Below are 26,949 nucleotides of genomic sequence, written 5' to 3'. Positions count from 1 at the left end.
GCATCCATCCCTCTTTTCCAGCTCCCTCGCCAGAAGAATAGCTCCTTGTCTCACCGTACATCCCCTCCCCAGCCCTGTCCGCTTCATGTCCTGCCCCGGCTTCCATTTCAAAGAGACTGCCTGCTGACCCATCTGCATGCAGTCCCCCCCCTACTTTCCCTCTACCTCTTGCCCTCCTGCTAAAAGTCCAGGCCTCAAGTTGGGGCACAGTTACCTGCCACCCTCCCCCCACCAACTCCTCCTCTTCTGTGTGAGGTCAGGTTTAGGTCTCCTGTGCTCAGGCCCTACAGCAGATAACACAGCGCCACTGAGTTAGCAACACTAGCCCTACTAGCTCTGCTTGGTTACACTGATGAGCTTTTATTAAGATGACGAGGTGAATTCTTGCTCACCAGAGCGTACCCAGAGTCTGCTCGTTTGATCGCCCGGCGCCGGGAGCCCGGCGCCCAGATCTAAGGACATCACAGGTCAGAGTATCTTTGTTTTTGGGAAAAGAAAACCTCCCAAACTCATCCAGATCACCACTAATTTGAGGCAGCCGCCTTCCAAAAAGGATGGAATGCATTGTTCGTCTGGTCTGAGTCAGTGTTGGGTTTTGGCCTCACACCGATCCTTGTGTTGTGTCATTTTGGACTTTTTCTGGCTCCGCGAGGGTGTCCGCGCTGCAGCGATGACTCTGGCGACGTGAAGGGCCGGCGTCAGCCTGTTAGGACCTTCTCCAGTGTGTAGTTTGGATCGCGATCTAACGATTCAACTTCTTACAGCGTGTTTGATGATGATAGCTCACATTCACAGGACTCATCGCTGCCAGAATCTGTCATTAGTTAACCAACAGTCGCTCCTCTCTCTCATACACACACCGTGCTCCATCTCGAGTATCGTGCGTGTATTAAGCGTGCAGGCGGCTGATGTGGGGGCATGTGCGCGTTATTAATATCCGAGTGATGAAAACATGACGTCAAGCTCGCACACTGTCTCTGTTGTTTTCTCTCGCACACACTCGCACACACACTTGTGGCCTCTTGCAGCGCTGTGGTCACAATCTTGATAGAACGCACACACTTTGCAGCGGCCACACATAAACTGGGTCGACATTTACAAATAATATGACAGCAGCGAGAGCTTTACTTCACTAATGTGCAGGGCAGGAATAAAAAGAGAATAACACAAAGTCGTTCGTTTTTTGAAGCCTTTGTGTGAAAACTCCTGTGACATTCAGGAAATAAGTCCCGTCTAGGATGACAGAGCTGGGGGCAACTCATATGATTCTGGCCTATTCTCAGCCATCAGGATTCATCAAAAATGAGAACACAAATCACTGTGCCATTCAGTGTCTGATCCCATGAGCTACTGACCCACTAATAACAGTAACTGTTTGTCTGTGTCAGTACAATTAAGTGGTTTATGTGTCGTTCCGTGGAAAGATGAAATGTTTTGCTGATTAGCTGATGAACAGCTTTGGGTTTTTTTTGGTTTTCCTTCTTGTGTTGACCTGCACTGACACTCAGGACTTGCAGGAAAAACAAACACCATCCATGCCTCCATCTGTTATTGCCATCCGTGGGCAGCAGTACAAGCAGAGAAACCCAGGCTTCACTCTCCCCGGCCACCTCCGCACTCCAAAGCCAGCTCCAGGGGCTCATCCCAGGTTTACAGGTCCTGAACGCCTCACCCAGGAGGCGTTCAGGACCTTACTTGTTACCGATCAACAAGGAAGCGAGCAGTCTGATAGTGAAGTGCTGTGTTGGGGCATATGGTACTATAAGGTCTTTCAGATAAGACGGGTCCCGATTATTAAGGCCGTGGATGTGACCAATGTGACAAAGCTGCCACTGCTTTCAGATGTTTACAGTGTATGAAGTTTCCAGTTTATTAGGAACACCTAACTCGCGCTGTTGCAGTGCAACACAAAAATCATGCAGGGCTGTTTCTAATGTTCGGTTTTTGAAGCCTCTCTCAGAGAGGTGTTTACTCAACCGTGTGGTCATTTCAGCTGATTGTTTCCTTTGCTCTGATTTATTTTATCTGGTGAATTTTTAGATGTTTCGCTTGTTTGACTGTTGAACTGTAGGTCCAGGGTGTGTTTTTTCTTTAGCTTATGTTTGAATTTTATGGCGTTTTGTGACTTTATATGTTATATTTATGTTGGCAGGTTTGTTAATTTGCTCAACTAAATTGAAAGCTTAAAGCTTGACACTCTACTGAGTGAATGTAAACACTTTGTGCTGCATACATTTGTGTAGGGAGCAGACTGGATATGGCTGGGAAAAAGGTATTTAAATGGATTTTATCCACCTCCTGGTTAGAAGGTCGTACAGTGCTGTGCAAAAGCAGCATGAGCCACAGAGCCCACACTCAGTTACAGCACCGAGTTGGCCATGCCCATTGCCTTAATTCAACAGTTTGTGGTGAGGCATCAGCCGGTTCGTGAAGAAAATCTTCGTCTGTGATCTTAATGGGAAACAGATGATCAGTGACTGGAGGCTGCAGTGTTATCTCTTTAAATCGATAAGCAGTTTAGGAACATTTAGGCAGCCTACTTGATAATAGAGATCCTTCATTATTAACAGCTCTTAAACACAAACTCTGTTTTTCCCCCCAACGTGTCTAAATGTTTCTACGGCTTTTGAGGGTCAACCGATTTCAGTCAATTTTCTGTGCTGGATCAAAGACGGCCTCGTGTTTCTCTCTTTTCAGACAGAACAGTTGTGTGGTGACCAGAGGAGCCTTTGTGGATGTGTTGGTGTGCCTGTGCGGGCCTGAGATCAGCATTCTGGAAGGTGAGTAGTAATTGTGGGATCACTACTTTTCACCGGAGTTTTAATGAAGACCTGCAGAAATATGCAGAGCGTGACACAAATGCAAGTCCTGCACACTACCCACAACCACGTGGTGACACACATACAGTGACATGAAAAGGTTTGTCTGTGTGTAAAACACAAGCTGATTAGATTGATCATCGAAGCCAAAAAGCTGTATTTTAATCATCCACTTTGATCCAGTCTGGATCAGGATGGTTTAGGTGTTTGTTACTGAACTTGTAAAGATGACACCAAAAATAGTAGACATGGTTAAGACAGAAGTTCAAACTGAGCATCAGAATTGGGAAGAAAGGAGATCAAAGTGACTTTGATTGTGACATGGGTGTTGGGGACAGAGCGGCTGATTGGAGCATTTCAGAAACTGCAGATCTGCTCTGATTTCCTCACACAGGCATCATTACAGAGAAAGTTCTCTGGATATTTTCTCTGGATGAAAATGCCTTGTTGATTACTGAGGTCAAAGGAGAAGGAGCACACTGCTTTGACATGATATGAAGACAACAATAGCCACTTGTAAGAAAAAGATAACTTTTTATTGTCAGTGCACACTCATACCTAATATACCTTATTTTTCGGACCATAAGGCGCATTAAGCAAAAACAAGCATTTGCATTCATTCTCCAGCTTTACTGTGTTTATGTTATGCTAACATAGCTGCGTTGCTAGTGATAACGTAGCACATCATTATATACCAGCTAGCCAGTCAGAACATGGTATATCATGTTTAGGTGGAAATTAGCGAGCTAACTTCCTGCTAACTTCTAACTCTGTTAAATTTAATAAATCCTGTTTTCATGGATGCCTGGATGTTAAACATAATTGTTACACCTGGTAAAGCAGCAGCGCTGCTCATTTTATTAAAGATAAAATAATTTAGACAGTTTGTAACTCTCAGTGATGCCGCAGTGTTCGTTTGACTGTGGGACCTGAAGAAGACCGAGTTTTGGACCCAGATCTCTCCGCGAGGCTCCTGACTACGGCAGCCGTAATGCTCCGGCAATACATCAACCGGTGCAGCTTTGTATCTTACCAAAGTCGTACCAAAACATTTTTTGACAGATTTTCGAGCACCGCATAAAATCGATTCAAGGTCAGTAGCACAACCAGAATTCATACATAGACCACAGTCTGTCAGACTCGGCCCCCACCGGTCCAGCACCATCACACTCAGCACCGGGTCTCCACAAGGATGTGTTTTGAGTCCCCTCCTGTTTACGCTCTACACATCCGACTGCTCCCCTACCCATCTCTCAAACACCATCATAAAGTTCGCGGATGACACCACAGTGGTTGGACTCATCTCAAGGGGGGATGAGTCGGACTACAGAGATGAGGTCAACAGACTGACTGAGTGGTGTTCAGTTAACAACCTCCAACTGAACACCACGAAAACTAAAGAACTTATCTTGGACTTCAGGAAGGGCAGAGCAGACCCGGCCCCACTTTACATTCACGGGAGCTGTGTGGAGAGGGTACACTCCATGAGGTTTCTGGGCGTGCAGATATCTGATGACCTCTCCTGGACTGCAAATACTACAGCGGTGGTTAAAAAGGCCCAGCAGCGTCTCCACTTTCTGAGAGTGCTCAGGAGGAACAACCTGGAGGAGAGGCTGCTGGTGACATTTTACAGAGCCACCATAGAGAGCATCCTAACGTACGGCATAACAACATGGTATGCAGGGTGCTCAGCTGCAGTCAGGAAAGTACTGCAGAGGGTCATCAACACAGCCCAGAAGATCACTGGCTGCTCTCTGCCCAGCCTGGAGGTCACTGCAAACTCTCGGTACCTCAGCAGAGCTGGCAATATCATCAAGGACCACTCTCACCCCAGCAACCAACTGTTTGAACTATTACCGTCAGGCCGACGGTAGAGGTCACATAAAACCAGGACAAACAGATTCAGGGATAGCTTCTTTCCCAGAGCTATCACCGTAGTAAATAAGCACAAAAACAACTGAACCTATTCCATACCGTCACTGTCATTATATTATGCTGCTATTCATACTGTCATTATATTAATGCTGCTATCCTGTATATATTGTACATACTATTGTTTGAGTACTTACGATTGTTTTTTTTGTACCTTTTATATTTTACATTTATATTTATTATTGAAACTTGCACCAAGGGAGTGGCACTCCAGTTTCGTTGTACTCTGTACAATGACAATAAAGGCTATTCTATTCTACATAAGGCGGACTGTCGATTTTTAAAAAAGTTTTTTAAGTGCGTCTTATAGTGCGGAAAATACGGTAATAGTACAACGAAAGTGTCCCACATCAATACTGCGCGCAACTAAACACAACACAGTAACTTAAAGTGGGTTTTTTTTAAAGTGCAAGAAAGGTATGAGCAAAAAAAGGAATGTCTTAATAAATGAATAAAAGAATGAGTGTTTATTGCACATTATTATTATTGTTATTGCCCCCCCCAAAAGTCCAAGGAGGTAGCCAATCAGGTGAGCTGTTAGCATTGATTAGGGCTGTTGTAAAAGTTGTCCTTCAGTGTGTTTGTCCACGACCTCAGCAGCCTGACTCTCAGGAGCTGAAACACCCGGTGTCCTCGGTGTGTGCAGTCCCGTGGCCCCCTGAGACAGCGAGTGCTGTACAGGTCCTTCAGGGAGGGAAGAGGATGTCCAGTGATTTTTGGGGCCATATTAATGACCCTCTGAAGTGCCTTTTTGTGTGCAGCTGGAGAAACATACACAGATGCAGTATGTCAGCAGCCAAAGTATGCAGAAGAACATCTCTAAGTGCAAAACAGCCTTGAAGCATGAGTTCACCAAACATGAGAAGGTTTGAAAAAACCTGCTCCGAGTCCATTTCTGGTGCAGTATTTGGTTTGTAGGGTCAGCATTTTGTGTAAACAGCATGAAATCATGGATCCGTCCTGCCTTGTATCATTAGTTCGGGCTGCTGGTGGTGTAGTGCTTCACACTCTGGACCCCTCAACACCAACTGAGCGTCATTTAAGTCACTATCTGAGTTTTGTTGCTCAACATGTTCATGTCTTTATGAGCACAGTGTATCCATCTTCCTGCTTCCACCAGGATAACGCAACATATCATAAACCTCAGATCATCTCAAACTGGTTTCTTTAAGATTTCAGTGAATTCACTGCACTCAGATGGCCTCTACTGTCAACAGAGCACGTTTGGGATGGGGTGGAACAGGAGATTGGTATCCTGGATGTGTTGAATTGACAACACAAAGTATTCAGGCAGTTCTCAAGACAACGGTGGGTTCAGCATAATACCAAGAACGTGTACCTAATAAAGTGGTGTTCTTTAGGCACCCTAAAGAGGACTGTGAACAGGACATAGTCCTGACGCTTCTGTAGGAGTTATCTTAGAGCTCAAATGAATTTTACAAGAGCTTTTTTTCCTTTTATTCACTCTAAAATTGTACAAAACCAAAAATCCTACCCTCTGTTAAAGTGTTGAACATCATTTCTCTTTAACGTCCTCTCACCTCACCGATCGGGCGTTTGCAGTCGTAGCGCCTAAGCTGTGGAATAATTTACCCCCATACATCAGACAGGCTCCTACTGCCAATCTTTTTAAATCTTATCTTAAAACACATTTTTATTTACTGACTTTTAATACAGCATGAGAGTTATTTGTTAATTCATATTTGGTGTTTGCCATCAATACTAATAAAGTTATTTTATTAGGTATGTTGTATTCTTGTACAGCACTTTGGTCAACGCTCCTGTTGTAATTAAATGTGCGATATAAATAAATAAACTATAACTAACCTAAAATCATGTTAGCTAACGGGCCATAAATGTTGCTGTGCTGTTTAAAACATTCCAGCTTGCCTTAGAAACACTAAAAATTGGAGCCAGAAGATAAAATCCCCACTTTGACAACTTGAAATGAAACGATCTACATCTGGTGTTCCTATTTGCCCACTCGCTCATGCTCCACCTGTCCACCAAATTTCCTAAACTTTCCTCTGCAGCTTCCTTTTATTTAAACGTTCTTGCTGACTAAAGTAAAATCTCTTTGTTAAAAGATATTTTCTGGGTTCGGTGTATTCTAGTCGAACAGAGTGATGGATATTTGAGTTTTGCTGCTTGTCACGGCGTTGCCCGGCATTTCACCAGCTCAGCAAGCAGCAGCTGCTTTCAGTCCATTTGCTTCGAATTTGACGTCGGAGCTTTCATCATCTGAACGGACAACCGTGCAACTTTTGTTGGCGAGGCTGTGCACCACTGCGCTCTCCATTTAGACTTATTGTTGACAGGAGTCTGCTTCGTGTATCGGGTAGTTCAGAGAAGCCTCCTGGTGCGTCCGTGTGCACGCTTGTGCGGTCATGTGCGCACGCACGCAGACCTGCGGGGTCTCCACGCTGGAGGAATGTGAAACCGAAGGCGAGCGATCTGTGACAGATGGTGGGGTTGCGTCTGTGACCCAGTTTATGGAGGAGTGCTGTACAGAGAGGAAAGAGGGAAAGGGGAGGAGGGCACCGATGTTTTCAGTGGGCCATGTGCTGAGCACATGTTGGTCTTGACAGTGGAAATACCGAGGATTTCTCCAAACAAGCCTGTAGATTGGCCTGACTTGGCTCTCCTCCTTACATAACTAAATAAGCAGCCTGGAGCTTACACACCTCTAATGCCTCGATTATTATCATAAGTCTGTCTTTGGTTTCACCCGCTCTGGTGGTGGCCTTTTTATTTCTCCTTCTTTTTTGTTCCTGCTCCTCACCTCTAATCACTTCCCCTGTTCCTCTTGTGTAATTGCACTTCTCACTTGAATCAGATTTAAAAAGCCACAGGTTTTGGAAGTTCATTTGAAAGCAGCAGGCTCTTAAGAGCGCCTGGCACCAGAGGAAAAGAAGGTGAACAATCCCCTTTTTCAATATTACTTTTTTTCCCTCCCCTCTTTTAACTGGCTCCCTGCATTAAGTAGGAACTTTGCATTTACCAGCCAATTCCTCTCAGCTCTGAACACAGCTCTTTGTTCATGAGTGTGCACACATTTCTCTGCTCCAGCTCTTTGATCTGTGCTGACTCATAAAAAAAACCCTCTGTCCATTGCTTCATCTCCACCTCAGCCAGCCTGCTGTTTCTTTGCTTTCCAGCCTTGCCAGTAAAATAAACTGAAAGCTTTAGCAGGAGAGAGAGAGGAGAGTGGAAGCCGGACACTAACAGGAGGTAAAAATCAAACAAAAATGAACTTGTTTTCATTAGTGTGCTTTCACATGATGATGATGATGAAACAGCCGCTTAAGACCGGAGTCTGGCCTTAATTTGTTCTGTTCTGGTAAACTGCAACACGTACTGTAATTCTTTTCAGCCCCATCAGTTTTCGTGTGCTGTTTGTAGACACGATCTTCAATTTTCTAGTCTTTTAACTTGAAAAAAGGAGGAAAAGAATTAGAGGAAAAGTCAAGAAAAAAAGTCAAAATCAGTTTTATAGACCCCTGTTCATATACATCAGGGTTGTCAAACAGGCAAATAGTCCAGTCCGGCTCACTGCAAAACTTTGGAGGAAGGATCAAGGATTACGTGTGTAGTTTAACTTCTTTACGCTGGCAGAAAGGGGAGTTTTGTTGGTCCGGCCCACTCAAGATCAAAGTGGGCTGTATGTGGCTCACAATGTACAGTCCATCCATTCGCTTCTGCTTATCCTTTTCAGGATGGCGGGGGCGCTGGAGCCTATCCCAGCTGTCATAGGGCGAGAGGCGGGGTACACCCTGGACAGGTCGCCAGTCTGTCGCAGGGACAGACAGCCATTCGCGCTCACATTCACTCGCACATTCACACCGAGTGGCAATTTGGATTATCCAATTAACCTATCCCCACAAGCTGCATGTCTTTGGACTGCGGGAGGAAGCCGGAGTACCCGGAGGGAACCCACGCAAACACGGGGAGAACATGCAAACTCCACACAGAAAGACCCCGGCCTGATGGTGGAATTGAACTCAGGACCTGCTTGCTGTGCGGCAACAGTGCCACCGTGCTGCCCTCAATGTACAGTCTCACATCCCTGATATAAATATTGCACGTTTAGCCATTTGCAACCAGGAATTGGATCTTTCTACAGTTTAAGCATCCTTTAAATGTTGCTGTGATTTGTCTCTGAATCGTTCATAAGATCTTTTTCATGAGTGTGCATGTGCCCCGTACAACTGACTTATTTAAATATATAATTTATTTAATATAACCATGTAACGGTTCCCTCTTTTTATCTAAGTAGGCTTACTTTGTGATTAAAAACAGAGTAGTTATCAGGGACCCCCACTAGAGCACCTCTGGAAAACACACAACAGGAAGGCTAGCTGGTTAGCAGTGACTGGCTTGAAGTGGATGCACAAGTACAAAATACTAAAATGAGTCTCCAGATATATTTTAGTGGCCGTTAATTTGGCGGATGCAGTTTCAAGAGTGTGGCTAGCTTTAGCAGTGCTAGTAGCAGCAGCTTTCTTTCCTTGTAGGTCAGAGTCTACAGGCCTGTGAGAGTGTGGTTAGGTACCGCTCTGGTTGAGTGGTTATATGACAGTTTACTGCGGCACAGCTGCTATTCTAGGTCAAAAAAGTGCAGAAACGCACTAGTTAGCACGGCTGTCATCTGCCAATCCACCTTACATATAGACCTAAACTTCCCGTCACAGAGGTGTGATGCTGCTAGTGGCGAGAGGCATCGTAACTTCTCAGAGCAGATACCTGTCGTTGCGCTTTTTAAAATCAATGATTTGTTTAACTGAGTGGTTTTTCTGATGCACCAATGTTTCAACATCTACAGTGCTGTGCAAAAGTCTCGAGCCACCCCTCACTGTTTGTTTCCAAGGACCCAGACTTTTTCACACAACCAGTCTCCATATGGAAGTTTTGCTTTTGAACTATATTTTTTTAATCATTTTATTTGTCCACTTCTTGTACCTGACTATTTTTAAAGGAATGGTTGCTCCCCAAACACTCTGCCAATGCAGTAAAAGCATACGTGGATAGAAAAACACACAATGGAACAATATCAGTTATGGGTTTTCGTCCCCAGAGCCTGGACTGCAACATTATTGAAGCAGTGTATGATCATCCCGACAGAACAGAATCCGGTCTTTAAGTGACGACGTATGAATCCTGCTTCGGCGTCCAAACTACTCTGCATTTATTAAGACTATTGTGTTTTTAACGTGTTTGAATGCTTTGCATCTTGTTCTATTTAATCTGAACAAGCCCCTAAAAGAAGGCAGTGATCACTGTCGGCCTCTCACGGTTTTTATTACCGCTGTTCATTTTAAAGCTCAGTTTTTAAAACCTTACGATGTAACTATGCAGCAGTATATTAATGACTAACCTCGTACGTGGATGGATTATCTCAGTTGTTCTTCTGACTGAAGTTTGGTCCGTTTACTGCATCCTGCCATGCAGTTGCATTTGGCCCTAACCACCGGGAACCCTCACGTTAGCTTTTATCGAGTGGAAAAAAGTTAGCGTTCCAAAGCTTCCTGGGGAGAGTTCAGGCTGTACTGAAGAATAATTATTTTCCGATCGAAATACAAAGAAATGAGTGTTGGCTCAGGACTTTTGCACAGCACTGCAGTCAACTACAAGCTCTATTCATTGCTGCTTCTTTGATTTTTGAAGTTCTCATGAAAGCAAATGATTATCTTCATCCTGGTTGTTCCAAGGACTGACTGCTCACTGTGCTTTTCTCTGAATGCCGCCACCCGAACGCATCACTTTCCAAAAATCTGTAAACAATGAAGCGACCTACTAATAAGATAGTAACTTAAAAAGTATGCATTTTTCAGAATGAGACAGCTGAAGATTATGGATTTCTACAGTGCAGTTACAAAGCAATCCCTTCCCAGTCATTATGGAGAGGAGGAATCATTATAGCATCCTGTCACATTCGCTGTACATGCCATACATGTGTGGTGTGTGAGTGCTGTATTAAAAAGAAAAAAGCCTTGGAAGTTTATTCTTAGTGCATCCAAAAAACCATGTTGTCATAATTAGGCTTCAAGAAGGTTTAGCACATCTGATTGATGTTCATGTGTGACAGCTTGGTAAGCCGTGTGGCTCTATATTTGGATACTTCCACTCATTTAGCTTAAGATTTTTTTTTTTTCTAGGGAATTGTGCACCATCTGCAGTCTAGTGCCAAGAGCTGAATAACTTGCTCACCCTCCTCCTATGAAATACTGTAGAACACACCACTCTGCAGATGTCTTGGACTTTACCATTTACCATTTTATTTGAGTGTTCTGACCTCATCGTTAATGTTTTTGTGTGAAATGCTGAGTTTTACCTCGTTATAATCATAAAACTGGGGTGCACGAATCAAACTGCTCACAGCTCATAAGCTTAGGGATCATTAGTAAGCAGTGGTTTAGCTGTTCAGAAAAAAACAAGCTTATTAACTAGTTCTCTACAAGTCTGTGTAGATTTGTAGTCATCCAGGTCATGGTAGTCTTAAGAGCTTGAAAAAAAAGGAGGCTACTTGACTTGACGACTATTGATCTCGAAGATTTAGGGAATAAAAATTGAGCATTTTAAACCTGTAAGATAAAAGTACTAAATACTTGGAGGATAGATGAGCTCCACCATCTTAGACAGTAGCTGCCAACTGTAGCCCTTATTTTGTTCAGTGAGCTCAGCGTATGGTCACCTGAAGCAGCTCTCCAGCTCACAGCAGAAGATGAACGGCTGACTGCAGTTGCAGTGAAATACAGCAGGGTTGGGGAAATGCTGAATGATCTCGAGGATCACCACCACAGTCACCTGGCCTACGTTCTGTATCAAAGAAATGTATAAAAGCCTTCGAAATGGTGTGTGGCTTTTAATAGGGGCGTGGCTTATATGGTATCTCTGCTGATTTCTGACCTGCTCGGCAAGTGAGAGAAAGCGTACTCGAGAACCATTGGTTAATTTTTCCCACCGTTTTGTCTGTGGTTAGCAAACCAGCCAGTAGAGAAAACATGAGAGGTCGGAGCTAACTGGTTTGATCCAGTCTGCATTCCTAAGTATCCTTGGACAATCCCCAAGTTGATCCCAATGTGTTAATCGGAGTGAGAGTGTTAGACACAAAGCACTTAAATGTTGAACAAAAGTGGTTGTAAAAAGCAATTTGAGTGCTTCTCTTTTCATCTAAAATTGTATTTCATGTTTTGTCTTTTTGGGGTGTTTTTCCGAAATATTATTTAAAGCTCTTTTTGTTTTAGCGTCCTTTTATTTTTAGGACAGATGTATATGTGGGGCTGGTGTTTTAGGCTAATAAGAGGGCCCGCTCTCTCACACTTGTCAGACACACACACACACACACGTAGCGTCTGGGGTTTGTTTTTCACAGTTTGGGTAATGACGGTGGAGACTGATGTGAAATCCAGCTGTGTGCTTGCGTGTGAGAGCACGTGCACGCATCTTGCCAGAGCTCTAGTTCGACACAGCAAAGCGTCTTTACAACCAGCTTTTAGTGGGCTATGGGAAGCGCTAATAGAGCAGCAGCACGCCTCTTCTCCCAGTTTTGTGGTACAGCTCTTAAACGACTATATAGAACACTCACCCACCCTTCGTCATATGATCTCGGGCATTGCATAATATTCAAAGTGTGTATATTTCCCAGTGACACTTCTAAAAATGAGCTGTGGTGAAAACGATTCTGGTGTTGGGCTGGATGTAGCTGTTGAGTTCAGTGTTTCCTGGAGCAGAATGCTGACCCTCTGCACCCATTCAGTACCCGTCCTCCCATAAACCACAAACTGCAAGGTTGGCCCAGGTTGACCTAAACCAGATGCTGTGGTTACGTTTAGTTCAAATATTTGACCTTTAGTGTAAAACAGACCATCACACATATAGCACTTGTGTTCCTCTCTTCTGCGTGCACACAGGATAAGCAAAGTCTGAGACCATATGAACTCTGTTCTCTGCAGCATCACTCTCTGCCGAGGCTTTTGATTTTCCTGCGTGTGCAATCACTCTGTTGTTTTTCACGGACTGCCAAAATTTGAACTCCAGAGTATTTGTACTCTTTGAAAATTTGGGTGTCTTCAATGAAAAGCTAATACCACCGGGGTAAAACAGGATTGTTCAAGTCTTGAATTTCATGTACTAAAACATGACAGATATGCAGGGGGAATCAGCATAACCACAGACCTTGATCGATGTTTGCTTTACTGTGGTTAGCATTCTCTTTATTCATATGTCTTTGCACACTCTGAGCCCAGAAATTGAACTGTTCTGGTGGTCCTGCTCAGACAAGAGAGATGGTGAGCCGTTTCCCCACTGTTTGCCTTCCCTTGATTATTAGAGATATCAGGTTGCTCCTTGGAGCCAAATATTCAGCACAAATCTGTAGAGCTGTAGAGCGGATGGCATTTGAATTAAATAAAGTAGTAGCGCTGCATCAGTTACTAATATTGCTGTGTGGTTCGTGGTTAATGCTAATATCACTGACAGGCAAAAGATCCCTGATTTAAGAATAGGAGCATACTCTGTGATGGTCTCAGACCTGGAGCTTTGCATCAGGCTTTGTCAGGTCAAAATATGGGGATCCATCCATGGCTGCAACCCCTTTGGAGTAAGGGAGCAGCTAAAAGTGCTGCATTAACTATTCACTTAATCTGTTAGTCAATAAACAGAAAATTAATGTAATAATTTATCAAAAAGGGTTAAAAGGTTTTTAAAAATCCCCAATGAAGGTGAGTTTAATCACTTCGGCAGAAGGGCTTAATCTTATTTTAGCACAGGAAGTGTTGTTAAAGGACTAATAAGAACTTGGTGGTTGGGTACATATTCAGATGGTGGTTTGAGGCAGTGGGGGGGCCCCAGCACATTTTCTGGCCGGTGGGCTCTAAAAATCTTGGGATCTGCCCTGGTCACGGGCTTCTGAACTGATGTTGAGACAAAACTTGGGATGTTTTGTCTCAATTTGGGATTAAAATTATTTACAATTAGTTAATCTGATGGCAAAATAGCTCACGGGTCATTTGATTAACAATACCTAACATATTGTTCATCCCATTCCATTTAATAGTTTTTTATATTTCCGTCTTGAACAATCGGTGCCGCCATCATTAGAGCCATGCTGCTAATATGGCTAAAAATTCACAGTTAATTCCATAAGTAGTTTACATTCTTTTGAGCAGTTTGTAAATGTGTGAAATTCACCATCACGTTGCACTAAAGCTCTTCGCTAAGACCTGCATTTACGTGTCGTTTATTAACCCCGTTCTCAAGCTGCAGTCACACGAGCCCGACCGCATCCCAGAGCATCCCGAAATATCACATGGTAATACGGCTTAATGGAGTCTGGCCACGGTCCAGCTGCAGGTTTGCACACGAGCGTAATGAAGAGACACAAGTGCAGACACCGATTTTAAATAAACACAGCTGTGGGAGAACAATGGCTATTTATGATCAGCCATGAAAAATCGCAGTGAAATGGCCCTCACAGGAACGCCTTTCATTTACTGGGGCAACGCTTGGCTGCTCCTGCCTCCTCCGCCACTCTAGTTTTAATAAAGACCATCATAAAAAAGCAGCTTTGCATCCTGACTAATGATGTTTTTCCTCTCTCGCTCTGTCCTTTCCTCCCTGGTTTGGGATTTTTCAGTTTCTCCTTTTTCTTCTCTTCTGACCTTCACTCAACATATTTTTGTGCCTCTTGCGTCTCAGGTTGCTCGCCGTGAGTGCATGTAGCGTTGTCGTCTGTCTAGGATCGGAGCATTATAGTTGACTGTATCAGCATATGACAAGCAAATGGCAACATGCTGTTTTTAAAACCCTTTGACGCACACACACAGTTTTTCACTTCGTTCCACCTTGACCGACAGCTGTTTTCTTTTTGACACGCACCCTTTCTCCTTCAGTCATCCTCTTCTCTTTCCTCCCTTCATCATCGGTGTCATTACTGTGCCCTTACCCCCGCCATTATAACCATTAGGCTATGCTTATTTGGCCTCGGACCCCCCTTTGAGGATCAGGTTCCATAATAACCTGGCCATCTCTACGGTAACCCAGCCCATCTCTGGAGGAATGCGGCATTTCCCGCTCTTTTGTCAAGCCACATTTTGAGTGGCGCTGTGGGGCCAGATTGAGTTGCGCTGGGTTTCATAAGCTTTCTGTGTGTGTGTGTGTGTGTGTGTGTGTGTGTGTGTGTTAAACTAATTGAGTTGGCTGTCAAAGCAGGGTCTGTGTGGAGTCTTGAAACAGTACTGCAGGGAGGAGCACAGTGTGAGCATGGCATCGGGTTACTATATTGCTGCCCCGCCTCTGGATTCTTCTTATATTTCACAGGAAGTGTGCGCGTATGTGTGCACATGTGTGTCCATCACTCCTTGAGGGTGCGTGTTCACAGGTGGCCGGGCTGGCACAACCATGGGCTTTTCCAAACAGACACTGACACAGTCTTTCCAATAAAAGTCAAAATAGACAGGAACAGACGACACTGGCTTCTTCAGCTTGGCCTGTTGTATGCATCTGTTCACATCACAAAGGGGTGTGTGTGTGTGTGTGTGTGTGTGTGTGTTTAGCTTGTGAAGAAATCAGACTGCAATACAACTGCTTAGAAATTGTAGTGTCTGAAAATAATAACGGGAAGAAGGAGAGTTTGGGGGGTACATTCAAAGTACACCTGCATTCAAGGTGTTCCCAAACCAGGTGAGATACATAGTCTTCCCAGCGTGTTGTGGGTCTATCCTAGGGTAGATACAGTATGCCTGGAAAACTAAGGATAAGGCGAGCCACATTTTGGAGGAAACTTGTATCGCCTGCTCTCTTTCAGTCGTGATTCAGAGTTACTCCAAGGACCAGGTTGGTGTGTCTGAAAAGGCAAATTAGAGTTTTTATTTCTTGGTGTTGGCCGAGTCGGGAGACATCCATCATAGTTTTTCAGAATTCTGCGGTAAATTTCCATCCAGGATTCTTTTAGTGTCGCGGTCCTCCTCGTATGTTATCTCTGACGTCACTGAACAGTCTTCCTTTGGGAAGGAGAGCCCAAGCATCAAGTACACACTGACAGGATGTCAACAAACAGAACTATGAAAAACACAGCTCTAAAGAGAACAAGATCATGAGTGTGAACTCGACCAATGGGCTGCTTTAAGAGGGTTATCTATCCTGTAGATTCTCACTTTGTGTGCACTGGGAGCAAGACTACAACTACCATGAGGCTTTGTGACACTGTGATAATGTGACTGTGACCTCGCAAAAAGTCATGAATCAATCAATACCATATTAGTAGGGCTGAACGATTATGGAAAATAATCTAATTGCGATTTTTTTGCCCCAATATTGCGATTGCGATGCGATATGCGATTATTTTTTAAGGTCTTTGTCTTCTGTATTATTAAACAAAGACAAGCAATACATCATATAGTATGGCCAATACTATATTACATTAATTTTAAACTGTTCTTTCCTGGAAGACAGACCTCTGTTATGATGACATGAGGTGATGCATGAATTGATGACTGACATTTTTATTTAACTTCTTCAATCACAACAGTATATTTGAACATACACAATAGTTTATTTTTAGCTTACAAACATCTGAGCATAAAGTGCTGACAAGGAACCCTGGTGTAAACATTAAAATGAAAGTCAGTACAATGTGCAGATTGCAGAAATATACATAAACAAAATCAGTGGCTTTACCACACTCAGTTTTTCGACATCTGTGAACTACTAGACAGTCATTCAATTAAAAAATAATATTAAATAAATAAAACTAATAAATAAAAAATACACACATCTTACTGATCTCTGCAGTCAGTAACATTACACATAAAGTGCAAACATAATAGCAATTGTATAAACACACACACAAACACGCCTTTAAAGTTTAAAGGCGTGAAATTGGACGGTCTAGTTCTGATTAGCGTCACCGCTGTCTCGGTGGAGTTTAATAAACTCGGCCGTCTGCTTCTTGCTATCTAAAATATAACCAGACACTGGCGTAAATTCTCGACTGTCTCATACTTCTGTTTAATAAGTTTTCTGTTTGACGTTTAGTCAGCTGTGTGAAAACCAAGGAGGAACCCACCCGGGGGATTAATAAAGTTTTATTTTATCTAATCTAATAACTTTAATCTCAGCCAAACCGATTTACTCACGAACAAACAAAACACTGAAAAAAGCCCAACAATAACATTTTTAGGTTGTCTAAGTGACTTATATATTACGTTTAACCCGAGCAGCGAAACTCCGCGGTGATCTGAAAATGATGTGCCGGGAGTTGTGCCGTTCTCGGCCGCATCAGTAACCCTCGAGCTCCCGGCTAGCTGTCGAGCTGGTGGGTAGCAGACGCCTCTGAAAACGTCGAAGCACTTTTGCAAATATGGGATATCTTGATAAACCGAGCAGATATTTGATGTTTACACAACTACTTTCTCGCCTGAAAATATTTTAAAAGTTTATTTTGTGACCCAGAAAGATTAGTATGAGTAATTTTAAAACTTAGTAGCGGCCGCCATTGCTAGAAACTGGAGTTTGGCTGGGCCGCGCTATGAATTCTGGGATATGGTAGTAATTTGGACAGCCTTCGGCACGTCGCTGTGACGTAATCGGTCTACAAATGCGGCCTCAGGAGGATGCAGCCCATGAATTTGGACATGTCCAGAGTATAATCGCAGCCTTTGCGGTTAGAAAATTGCACTTGATCATGTCGCGATATTATCGCAAATGCGATATATCGTTCAGCCCTACATATTAGACACTCATGAAAATGCTTTAGCTTGACCGCTGATAGCAACAAGCCCTCACAGCAAAGGCATGTTGGTAGAAAGTGGCTAATGCTTACTTGGTGCCAAGTAGGATAAAGAGGCACTTGGAAACCAGATCTACCTTCTAAGAGGAACTTGGCCTTTTTCAAAGGAATACTGGATCTGAACCAGAGGCAGCAATGGAGACGAGAAATAAAATCATACTGTAGGTTGTGCGATGGGCTATTTTTGTATCAGTGCTGTGCAACTTTGAGGTGTGACAGAGCTCCGGAGGCCTATTTGAAACTGGTATTTCCAGTAACTTGTATCTCTCATCTGATTCCTGTTTGTACATACACCATGCTGTTTGGGAAATGTTTGCTGGTTAGTCATTTAGGAGCCAGCTGGCATTATTAATGGGTTGCTCCGTGTGGGTTTGTGGCACTAAACCAAAGCGTTGTAGTATGATATCATCAGATGAATGCTAGCAGAAGATAACATGGCCGGTTTTAATTTACATGGCAGTGTTTCTAAAAAGTTTGACTTTGTAAGTTTGGAATAAAAATGACTTTTAAATAACTGTTTGTTTGTTGCTGTCAGCTAATATTATGTTTCATGCGTTTGTCAGATTCAGAGGTCGGCACACTCCGTCAGAAGACTCTGTCCGTCCTCACGGCCTCAGAACTGGTCACTTCCTGCAATTCCTCTGCCACCTTTGGGCCTGGCAGCACCCAGTACCTCCTCAGCCTGGCTCGGGTGGGCCTCAGCGCCGGTGTGGAGTTCCCTGAGCTCTGGGACGGCCCCCAGCTGAAGACCAAGCTCCTGGACCATCTGCTGCAGTGCCCGCAGTACGAGGTGAGGGAGCTGGCATTAGAGGGGCTACTGAGGAAGCTGGAGGAGGAAGAGGAGGAGGAAAGGAAGAGGAGGCCTGAGTGGCTGGATGAGACCACCCAGTCTAACCTGACCAGTCTGGCTCTTCATGAGACTCACCCACAGTGTTTGGCCAAGGTGAGACCACACGCACACACACAGATTTACACAAACGTATTCTAGGAGTTTCATTTGTTTGTGTTTTTTGTTTGGGAGCCTGTATACACGTCTAGTTGTTTTATATATATGTGGACGCCTGCTGCCAGCAGCAGCATAATCTTAAAGTTCTAACATCACAGAATGGTGAGCTCCTTTTTTCTATCTGACACAGTTTCCCTGAATCACAGCGACACTGGTTACAAACTGATTAAAATCCCAATCCATCTCTCAGAGCCTTGCGTGAGAGGCTAATCGGCCACAGGGGGAAACGCCAAGCACACTTGCAGTGAGCTGGTTCACTCACTCGCTCACTTACTTACACTGTCTCTTGAGAGGCTTGGTAGCTTTCCTCGCTAACAGGTTTTGGAGAGGAAAATGCGACCTATTTCCTGTTTGGGGACAGAAGGTTGTATTTCTTCCCAAAGAGGACAGGCTGCCAGCGGACCCGCTCTGTCACGTCTGCCGTTAACACCCCTGCAGAGCTGACAGCACTCGGCGCTGCTGTGCACTTCGGCGCTGCAGACTGGCATGTGTCTACTCCAGGCTTTGCTTTACAGGCCAGCAGTTAACGTTTAATGTGTCGGGCCTGTTAAGTGGAGCCTCCTCTGCGCCATAGACGCACCAACCCAATGGGCCAGTTGCCATAGCTCAGCCTAATCTGCAGTGAAGCATTATGGGAAAGCTGCTGAGGGAAAGTTGTGTTCTTTTCAGGACTCGTGCAGATATATGGACTCTGGTCCAGTTCTTTAGACCTGCAGGACAGACTATAGCAGGAAACTACAAATGTGCCTGTTCATGCAGGGTGGGCGTCACTATTTATTTGCATGTTACAGCTATGAAAGTCTGTTCGCCTGGGCTGGCATGCTTTACTGTGACTGTGTATATTTGAGTATGTGGGCAGCCGAGTATGTCGCAAGACGGGAGCTTGTTAAAGCGGGCCGTAAAAGTCTGAAGCAGCAGAGATGGTCAGAGCAGCTGTCGGGGTTAGCAGACAGACGGGTGGATGAACAGTGAAAAATACACACTCGATGGCTGTGATTACAACTAAAATAATCCCATTAGTACTGCAAAGAAGGGGGGGGGGGGTTATATTATATATATTGGAAGTTTTTCAGTTAAAGAGAAATGCTGCGGCCAAATGAATAATGACACTGTCTTGGCATTTCTTGGCCAGTGATTTACTGACTCTCACTGGAGTTGAAAGGAACCAATAGACTTGATGAAATATTGTCTATGGAATAGGCTACGCCCACCACAACCTCCCTGACGAGTACAAATGAGCTGTTGTATGTATTGGCCTCTACTTTGTGCCACAAAGTGACTTTTTAACAGGAGTCTGAAATATGGACACTATTATCTGTCATTATCATTATCTATGTGTACACTATGAGCCATTGTTTTTATAGGTTAGCGCTCTTGAGCCAGTGTGTGTGCAGTTTGCTTAAAGCTAAATAGACTTTTTAGGCCATTTGGGGGCAGTATGCTGTAACTGAATGACTGCAAAACATTGCTATAAAGGCAGATATGCTAGCAAGCTATTTTCCACTTCATTACATAATTGGGTTGATTTAATTTTAGTGTAATTTGCGTTTTTGTTGAGACAAAGTCCACTATTGGCGCTGATTTAGTTTCAAATGATCTGCCTCACAGTGTTCACCATTCTGCTACTTTGCAGTGCTAACACAGCAAGCTAAGCTCAGTGTTTTTACCTGTAAAGTTAATAAAATCTATTATTGCAACATGCAGTAAATTGCATGAATGATATCTCAACAAAGTGTCCTTGTGCTTACAATGAGAGCGGATTTTAAAGGTCCAACAAGGTCAGTCGTTCACATACAGATTTATTTATGTTGGAAAATATTTGTGGACCTGGAAAATGTAATAAATTGTTGCATAAGAATAAAAAAAATCCTGTCTCATCAGCTTTTTGTGACATTCTTCATGCAGATATCCTCTGCATGAAGAATGTCCTCTGAGAAAAAGCTGTTTAAAGTCTCACGATGCAACATAATTACAATAAAATGAAACAAAGCTCAAAGATGCTTCGCAGAATGAAAGAGAGTTCATAATTATCTGTATGTTTCAGTATTATTCTCCCCTCCTGCACCACGTTATTTTCATTGACGCTGTAATAAAAACAGCTTTTAAATTCGCCAAATGGATTAATAACAGCAACTTTGTGACTTCTCTCTGATCAGCCGTGATGTAATCAGTGTTTGTTGGTAATTGATTAGTATCAGATCAATCAGTCAGAATGACGGTGTAGAAACCTCACGGGCCCCCCTCGCTCCCTCGATGTTTCGGTGCTCACATGCATAAAGTGCAGCACGCAGGCAGATGTTTACACACAGATGCTGCATGCACCCGCTCGCCCTGCCCTCTGCCCACACAGATCTTATAAAGTGAGCTTTATTTTAAAGCTCTAATAACAGGTTGGAGCCTTGAAAGAAATAATAATCATTGAGATATGCAGCTGGAATGTCAACATGTGTTCTCGCCTGGATGTGTGTGTTTTAACAGGCGTCTAGCGCGGCGGAAAAAAACAGGTCTTTTCCGCCTCGTGCTCAGTGAGCTGCCTGCCTCTCTGTACGAGTGACTGGGCACAGTAAAAAGCACAAGGTTAAGATGCAAAAAGTAGACACAAGACCTCTTAGTGCCTGCTGTGCTCACCCGCACACGTGTGTGTGTGTGGTGTGTGTGTGTGTGTGTGGCAGCTGTGTACCCGTGGTTAGGGTGTGCATAGGGAGGCTCTGACTAGAAGGGTAAAAATACCCTTGGGCCAACTTGCCAGCAGCACTGCAGAGAGGACACCAAAGCTCTGCTGATGGATGACGCTGAGCAACTTCCCTCACCAGTAGCTCTGGTACTGTGTGTGTACGTGAGGCAGAGAGGTGAAAAAGGATGATTTGATGACATCAGTGTGTATCTTGCTTAAGTATCTTACTTACTCGCTCTTCCTGCTGTCTCTGTCATGTCGTTCCTCCTCTCAGGTCCTGCAGGTTTTGTGTGTGCTGAGCTCCAGCGACGAGCTTCCGTGGAAGGATGGTGCAAGGGTTTTGTCCCTGGAGGAGGTTTTGTTGCACCTCCTAACATTGGCTCAGAACTCTGCTCACAGGTCAGTAAAAAGAACTACTGTATATAAAAGATGGACACCGCCCCGTGATGTCAGAAGTGATCATATTTCGATAAGAGGTAGACGTGCTAAGTGATTAGCTGTCCCACCTGGTTGTAGCAGATGATCGGGATAGTTCCCCGAGTCTCGTTCTGTCGGAGGTTTCTTCCTATTAAAAGGGAGTTTTTCCTTCCCGCTGTCGCCACGTGCTTACTCATAAAGGGGTCATTATTGTAGGGTTTTTACCTTTTAATATAAAGCTTCTTGAACTGATTGTTGCTGTTGGCGCTTTATAAATAAGATTACATTGAATTAAGGTTATAGCAAGCTTGGCTAGCAGGTTTCCTCCTTAGATGGTCGTCACAGACACCTGATAACTCGTGCAGCAGCTTTTGACGTCCTGCTAATATTTGGCCCAGAAGACTGCTGTTTGTTCGGCAGCAGCTGGGTCGACTGGTTTTCCATTACAATCCAGTACTACCTAATGTACGTGGCTGTCATCATAGCAGCGCTGCTGAGCATCCCATGACTTAATTAATATGCGACACGAACAGCGACGAGATACCTGCTGCTCAGCTTGTGGCTTTTCGTCAGACTGCGTTGTTTTTTGTAGCCATTTTCATCGTTGTCGAGTTTCAAGAATGGCGGTTTTGATTTTTGGAAATGAGACACTCTAATGACTCGTGGAGTGACGCTACTGACCAGCCAATCGGTGGCATGCAGTCTAACAACCCTGGCAGAGCAGGTATGGAAAAAGTACCTGGTGCCAGGTACTATGACCTTCTGCAAAACACGGAAAACCGTGGTGACCTGTGTCCATCCGAGTAAAGATAGAGGGCCTGAAGACATATTTATTTCACTGCGTATCGTTTGATTTCTGTTCAGAATCCGTAAAGATTTACTCCTGACCCTTGAACTCAGACGTCGTGTCTAAGTTCTGGTTCTTGTGGTTTTCATCGCCCTGACATCCATCTCTGACATCGTCACAGTGAGTCTGAAGTAGAGAGTTTCAGCCCCGTGATTACCCACGAACCTCACAGATTTCCCAGAGTTCACAGCTGTTTACAGCCTGTGAAGTCTGCGTCCTGTAACTCAAAACACTTATAACCTCATCTAGGCCTGGAGGGGCTGGGAGTGAACGGGGGAGCTTTTCAGCTGTGTGAAATTCCACATCAATTCTCGGCAGTTCCAAGAAGTTTTCTGCGCTGCATTCAAATTCTCGTAAACAATGTTGAACTGCAGAAATTTACAGTGCTGCTAACCCTCAAAATCCCACTTTTAATGCATAATTAACAGCGTTTCCCATTCTTAAGTTATGTTCATACATGTTATTGATACAGGAGACAGCTACAGCTACTCTCTACGTTCATACGGGCCCTGCTGGGTCCCCCTCAAACTTACATTCGTTATAAAGGGAGGCAACTGTGTGAGTCCTAACTGAAAACCTGCTGTCAAAACAGTTCCCAAGTAAATCCCAGGGCAGCTTTTAAATGTGATGGATGGAGACATGAATGTACTACAGGGCAAAGATGCAACCACACACTCCTCCTCCTCCATTTTCTGTTTTTCTTCTTTCTGTTTTTTTCCCTTCCTCTCTCCGGTTCGTGAAAGAGCCCTCACACTGCTGTCGCCGTCAGGTTGTCGGGGCTCATTCGGAGCCGGAATCCATGAAGGAGTGACACACAGGTTCACTGGCTGCACCTTAACCCCGCACCTGGGCGCACCTGAAGGGTCCTCTCTGCAGGATGTTTGCGTGGTTAGCTGCGTACCGCTGAAGTGTTTTGATAACTTAAGTGTCCCGAAGCCAGAGAGACGAGTAGTTTAACGTTATTAAAAAAAAAGTGGATGAAAGCTGATATCTGTACTCTCTCAAAGACCTTCATCACGCCATTATTCCTACGTTAGATTATTCACACCTGTCAGGCTGAAAGCATTATTTTTGTCAAAGATTATGAGTCACCGGCCCGTCTCTGCATTTGACCACAAACCAATTTTGGCACACTCTCTTCCAGTATTCGTGTGTATGTGCTCGTACTTAAGCCCCTTTGACATGCATTGGCACACACACACATGCCCCTTTTCTTGACAAGCCACTGCTGTACTTTTCTCACCCCTGACAAGAGAATACAGGCTTGAATAAGGATTGGATTACAAAGGCTTTTAGCCCTGCAAAGCCTTTTCCTGGCCACAATCTCTGGACCCGGGGATCCACTTTCCCTTCAGAGTGGCCCCAGGGTTATGATTAGAGCCGGGGAGGGATGAGATCGGGTTGCTGGTTGCCCTTGTCTGCCGTGTGATTGAATAGCACTCGGGCTATTGTGACCCATAATGTAGTGGTGAGTACCAGCACACTTCTTTTGTGGATTGTAAGTCAATACAGTTGAGAGGTGTGTGTGTGTGGCTGACGGCGCCGCAGCCTTGGGTAATGATTTCCACAGAACAACCTGAGGAGCACGTTATGCTGTCACTGTGCAAATGTTTCAAATTTAAGGGCCGATTCACTCAAATAAAAATAACTAAAAAATGTCACATTTTCTGCAAATCTAACAAATATTTTAGAGTAAAAGCTGCAAACTGTTTGCATGGGCCGTTTTGAAGTTGATGTGGTTTTGTGTTTTCAAGCGTGGAGCTCCACTGTGCTGCCCTGACGTTGGCCTCGCAACTGGGGATTCAGCTGGTGAACTCTGACCCGCAGGTAACGACCAGCTCATCATCATCAGCTGTGTAGTAATCCTGCAAAGAATCTGAGGGGTGGAGGTTGTTACCACCAGCCTTCAGCCTTGTCCTGGTCCCTTTTAGTTGTAGCTAGCTGCTACTTTAGTGATTAATGCCTTTACTACAGATCAATGGTCCCAATATGGGGGAAGTATTGGTAACATTCAACTACTACATTATATTGCTTCACCAAATGAAAATGGTTAATCTGCATAAATACGTTCTTTTAGCAAGACTCTGGATGCATTAGATGAGTACATAGGATGTTTTCCCATTTACTTACAGTGCAACCTCTCTGCTGTGTTATTGTTTGATAAAGCCCAAAATGTTACCAGTGCATAGCAAGTTTAGATTGCAGGCAGACCAGTTTAGAACCAGTTCTTTTTTTTATCCGTTTTACTGGAATACAACCAGAATGTGGTTTGGCATTTCCTTGCTGAAATAAGAAAGGTGTTCCATGAAAGAGACACCATCTGGATACTAGCATAATCTGTATGTTGTTTAGCATTAATGGTGCCTTCACAGATGTGCAGGTTAAGCATCGTGTGTGCACCGATGCCCGTCTCTATTCCACGACAAGCGTTGTGGACTCTGCAAGACTCTGGATCCCTGGGAATTATTACAAAGCTTCTTTAGCTCTCAGATCTTTCACGAACTGTTGTGGGGGGTTTTAGCATAGCACATCCTTTCTTTTCTATTTTATCAATGTCCCAAGGTATTCACAGTAAGCATACACCAGCCACCATATGCTCTGAATGAAAAATATGTTCTTGCTGTGGACAAAAATGTGAAGCTTGCCGTTATCATTTTCTTACTTTGTTCTTTGGTGCAACTGTATTTGTATTTGTGCTCAAGTGGCAAATACATCTGTGAGAAGTGGGTTAAACTTCCTCATTCATATATAGCTGAACTGTATTTTTCTAATTAATCTACCATCTAGAGTTTGAGTGCAGTGGCTTGTTTCGCTCAGTGGGGGGCGTTGGTGTGCTCGTGCTGCAGCGAGGAGCGACCAGCGGAGGTCAAGCTGGCGGCCGCAAAGGTGCTGGTCAAATGTACGTCCACCCTGCTGACCAGCCCTCGTCTGCCACTGGGTGAGCCTCAGTAATGTAACAGCCTGAAGTTTGCTTTGATGTGAGAGGCTGCTTGTGGCTGATGACCTTGTGTATGAGTATCTATCTGTCCGTGTGTGTGTGTGCTGTGGCAGGTCTGTTCACGACAGTTTCACTGTGGAGGAGTCTGTTCGTGCTGCTGCAGGACGAAGACCAAGAAGTCCGAGATTCAGCGTCTGACTTCATCTTTAACGTGCCAGCTCGTCTGCTCAGTACAGGTACACGCTAAGAGCTGTGCATAAGCATGTCCTTGCAGACTAACTAATATAAACGTGTACCCAGCACTATTTAAAAACTTGGGTGGGTGGATTTTGTTATTACCTGCAGTGCTTAGTGACTTCAGTATCATGCAGAGTGAGTATGTGGGTTATTTTTAACTCCCTGGCCAGTAATAATTACAGCCGCATTTAACTGCTGTTGTTCTGTGACCTATCCGGTCCTCCTGTAATTTAAAAGCCATCCAGAGTCATGGCATGGTTATTCATAATAAATCTGTCAGTTCTTTATCTACGTTTTAAAAATCCTCTTATAAATTTTGCTAAAAACAACAGAAGTTATCAAATAACTTCATAGATGGATTCGTGCTAACAGTCAGTTAGCATGGACACATGTCACATGCAGTGACATCAGTGGGTCAGTGTAGCTGCTGCAGGTCAAGAAATACTGTTGTTCACTTTGAGCCTTTTTTCTTGTTTTTAAGCTGCTTTTAGTTTATATTATGTCAAACAGGTACTGTAAGTAAGCTGAAATATACGGTGGCCCTGAGAGGTTATTTTCACTGCAACAAACAACCCGTCAACAACCTGTCGAATTTCACAAAATACAACACAAATAGAAAAAAATCAACATTAATGAAGTCGAATAAAACACAGTAGAACTAGGAAAAAACAAAACTTATAAAACAAAAGAAAGTGTTTTTGGAGAAACAACAACATGACGGCGGAAATGAAAGAAACCAAAACACGTGAAGGATCGGACACTTAAAGAAGGGGAGGATTCTTCCGTGTTGTGCGGCAGAACAAGGTGCAGGCATTCACATAATACTGTCGATACACGTTTGATGTTATCTTCAGTTTGGTTTTGTGAGTTTTTGTGGCATTTTTTCTTCTTTCCGTTGTGTTTTATTCCATATGTGTTGCGTTTTGAGTGCTTTGGGAGTATTTTTCTTGTTGGAGAGCATTTGGCCTTTCAGGGCTACCGTAGATATGCTGTTGACACTTCTAGTTTGAGTGTGCTAAAGAGTATAGAGACAGCTTTCAGTTGCTTTCAGTTGCTGTGATAATGAAAGAAACTTAAAGATCAAATTATTCTTATTCAAGTTCTGAAGTCTCTTTTTTTTCTATGATTTCTGTTTTATAGTAATTTATCAAACTGGCCAATGTTTTTCTGTCTTGGTGTTCAGACCGGATCAGATCTGTTACCATGGTGACTGCTCACATTAAAAGCTCAGTAATTGAAAGTTCAGTTTTAAGTCCCCGTGAGCTAAAAGCTCTGAACTCTGTTTGACACAG

General features: G+C 43.9%; 1 protein-coding gene across 1 annotated transcript in view; it reads left to right on the top strand.

Moving 5' to 3' along the window:
• The window catches only part of thada (THADA armadillo repeat containing), a 118,350-nt gene that overhangs the window by 75,472 nt on the left and 15,929 nt on the right, over positions 1 to 26,949 (top strand). Inside the window, exons 31-36 of the mRNA XM_026190295.1 lie at positions 2,698 to 2,780; positions 18,102 to 18,481; positions 21,493 to 21,617; positions 24,237 to 24,309; positions 25,270 to 25,420; positions 25,534 to 25,656. Coding sequence (XP_026046080.1) covers positions 2,698 to 2,780; positions 18,102 to 18,481; positions 21,493 to 21,617; positions 24,237 to 24,309; positions 25,270 to 25,420; positions 25,534 to 25,656 — 935 coding nt within the window. The remainder of the gene's footprint in view (positions 1 to 2,697; positions 2,781 to 18,101; positions 18,482 to 21,492; positions 21,618 to 24,236; positions 24,310 to 25,269; positions 25,421 to 25,533; positions 25,657 to 26,949) is intronic.

Source organism: Astatotilapia calliptera, chromosome 13 (assembly GCF_900246225.1).
Source record: "Astatotilapia calliptera chromosome 13, fAstCal1.2, whole genome shotgun sequence".
NCBI classification, from domain to species: domain Eukaryota; kingdom Metazoa; phylum Chordata; class Actinopteri; order Cichliformes; family Cichlidae; genus Astatotilapia; species Astatotilapia calliptera.
This window is presented reverse-complemented; position numbering and strand designations above follow the sequence as displayed.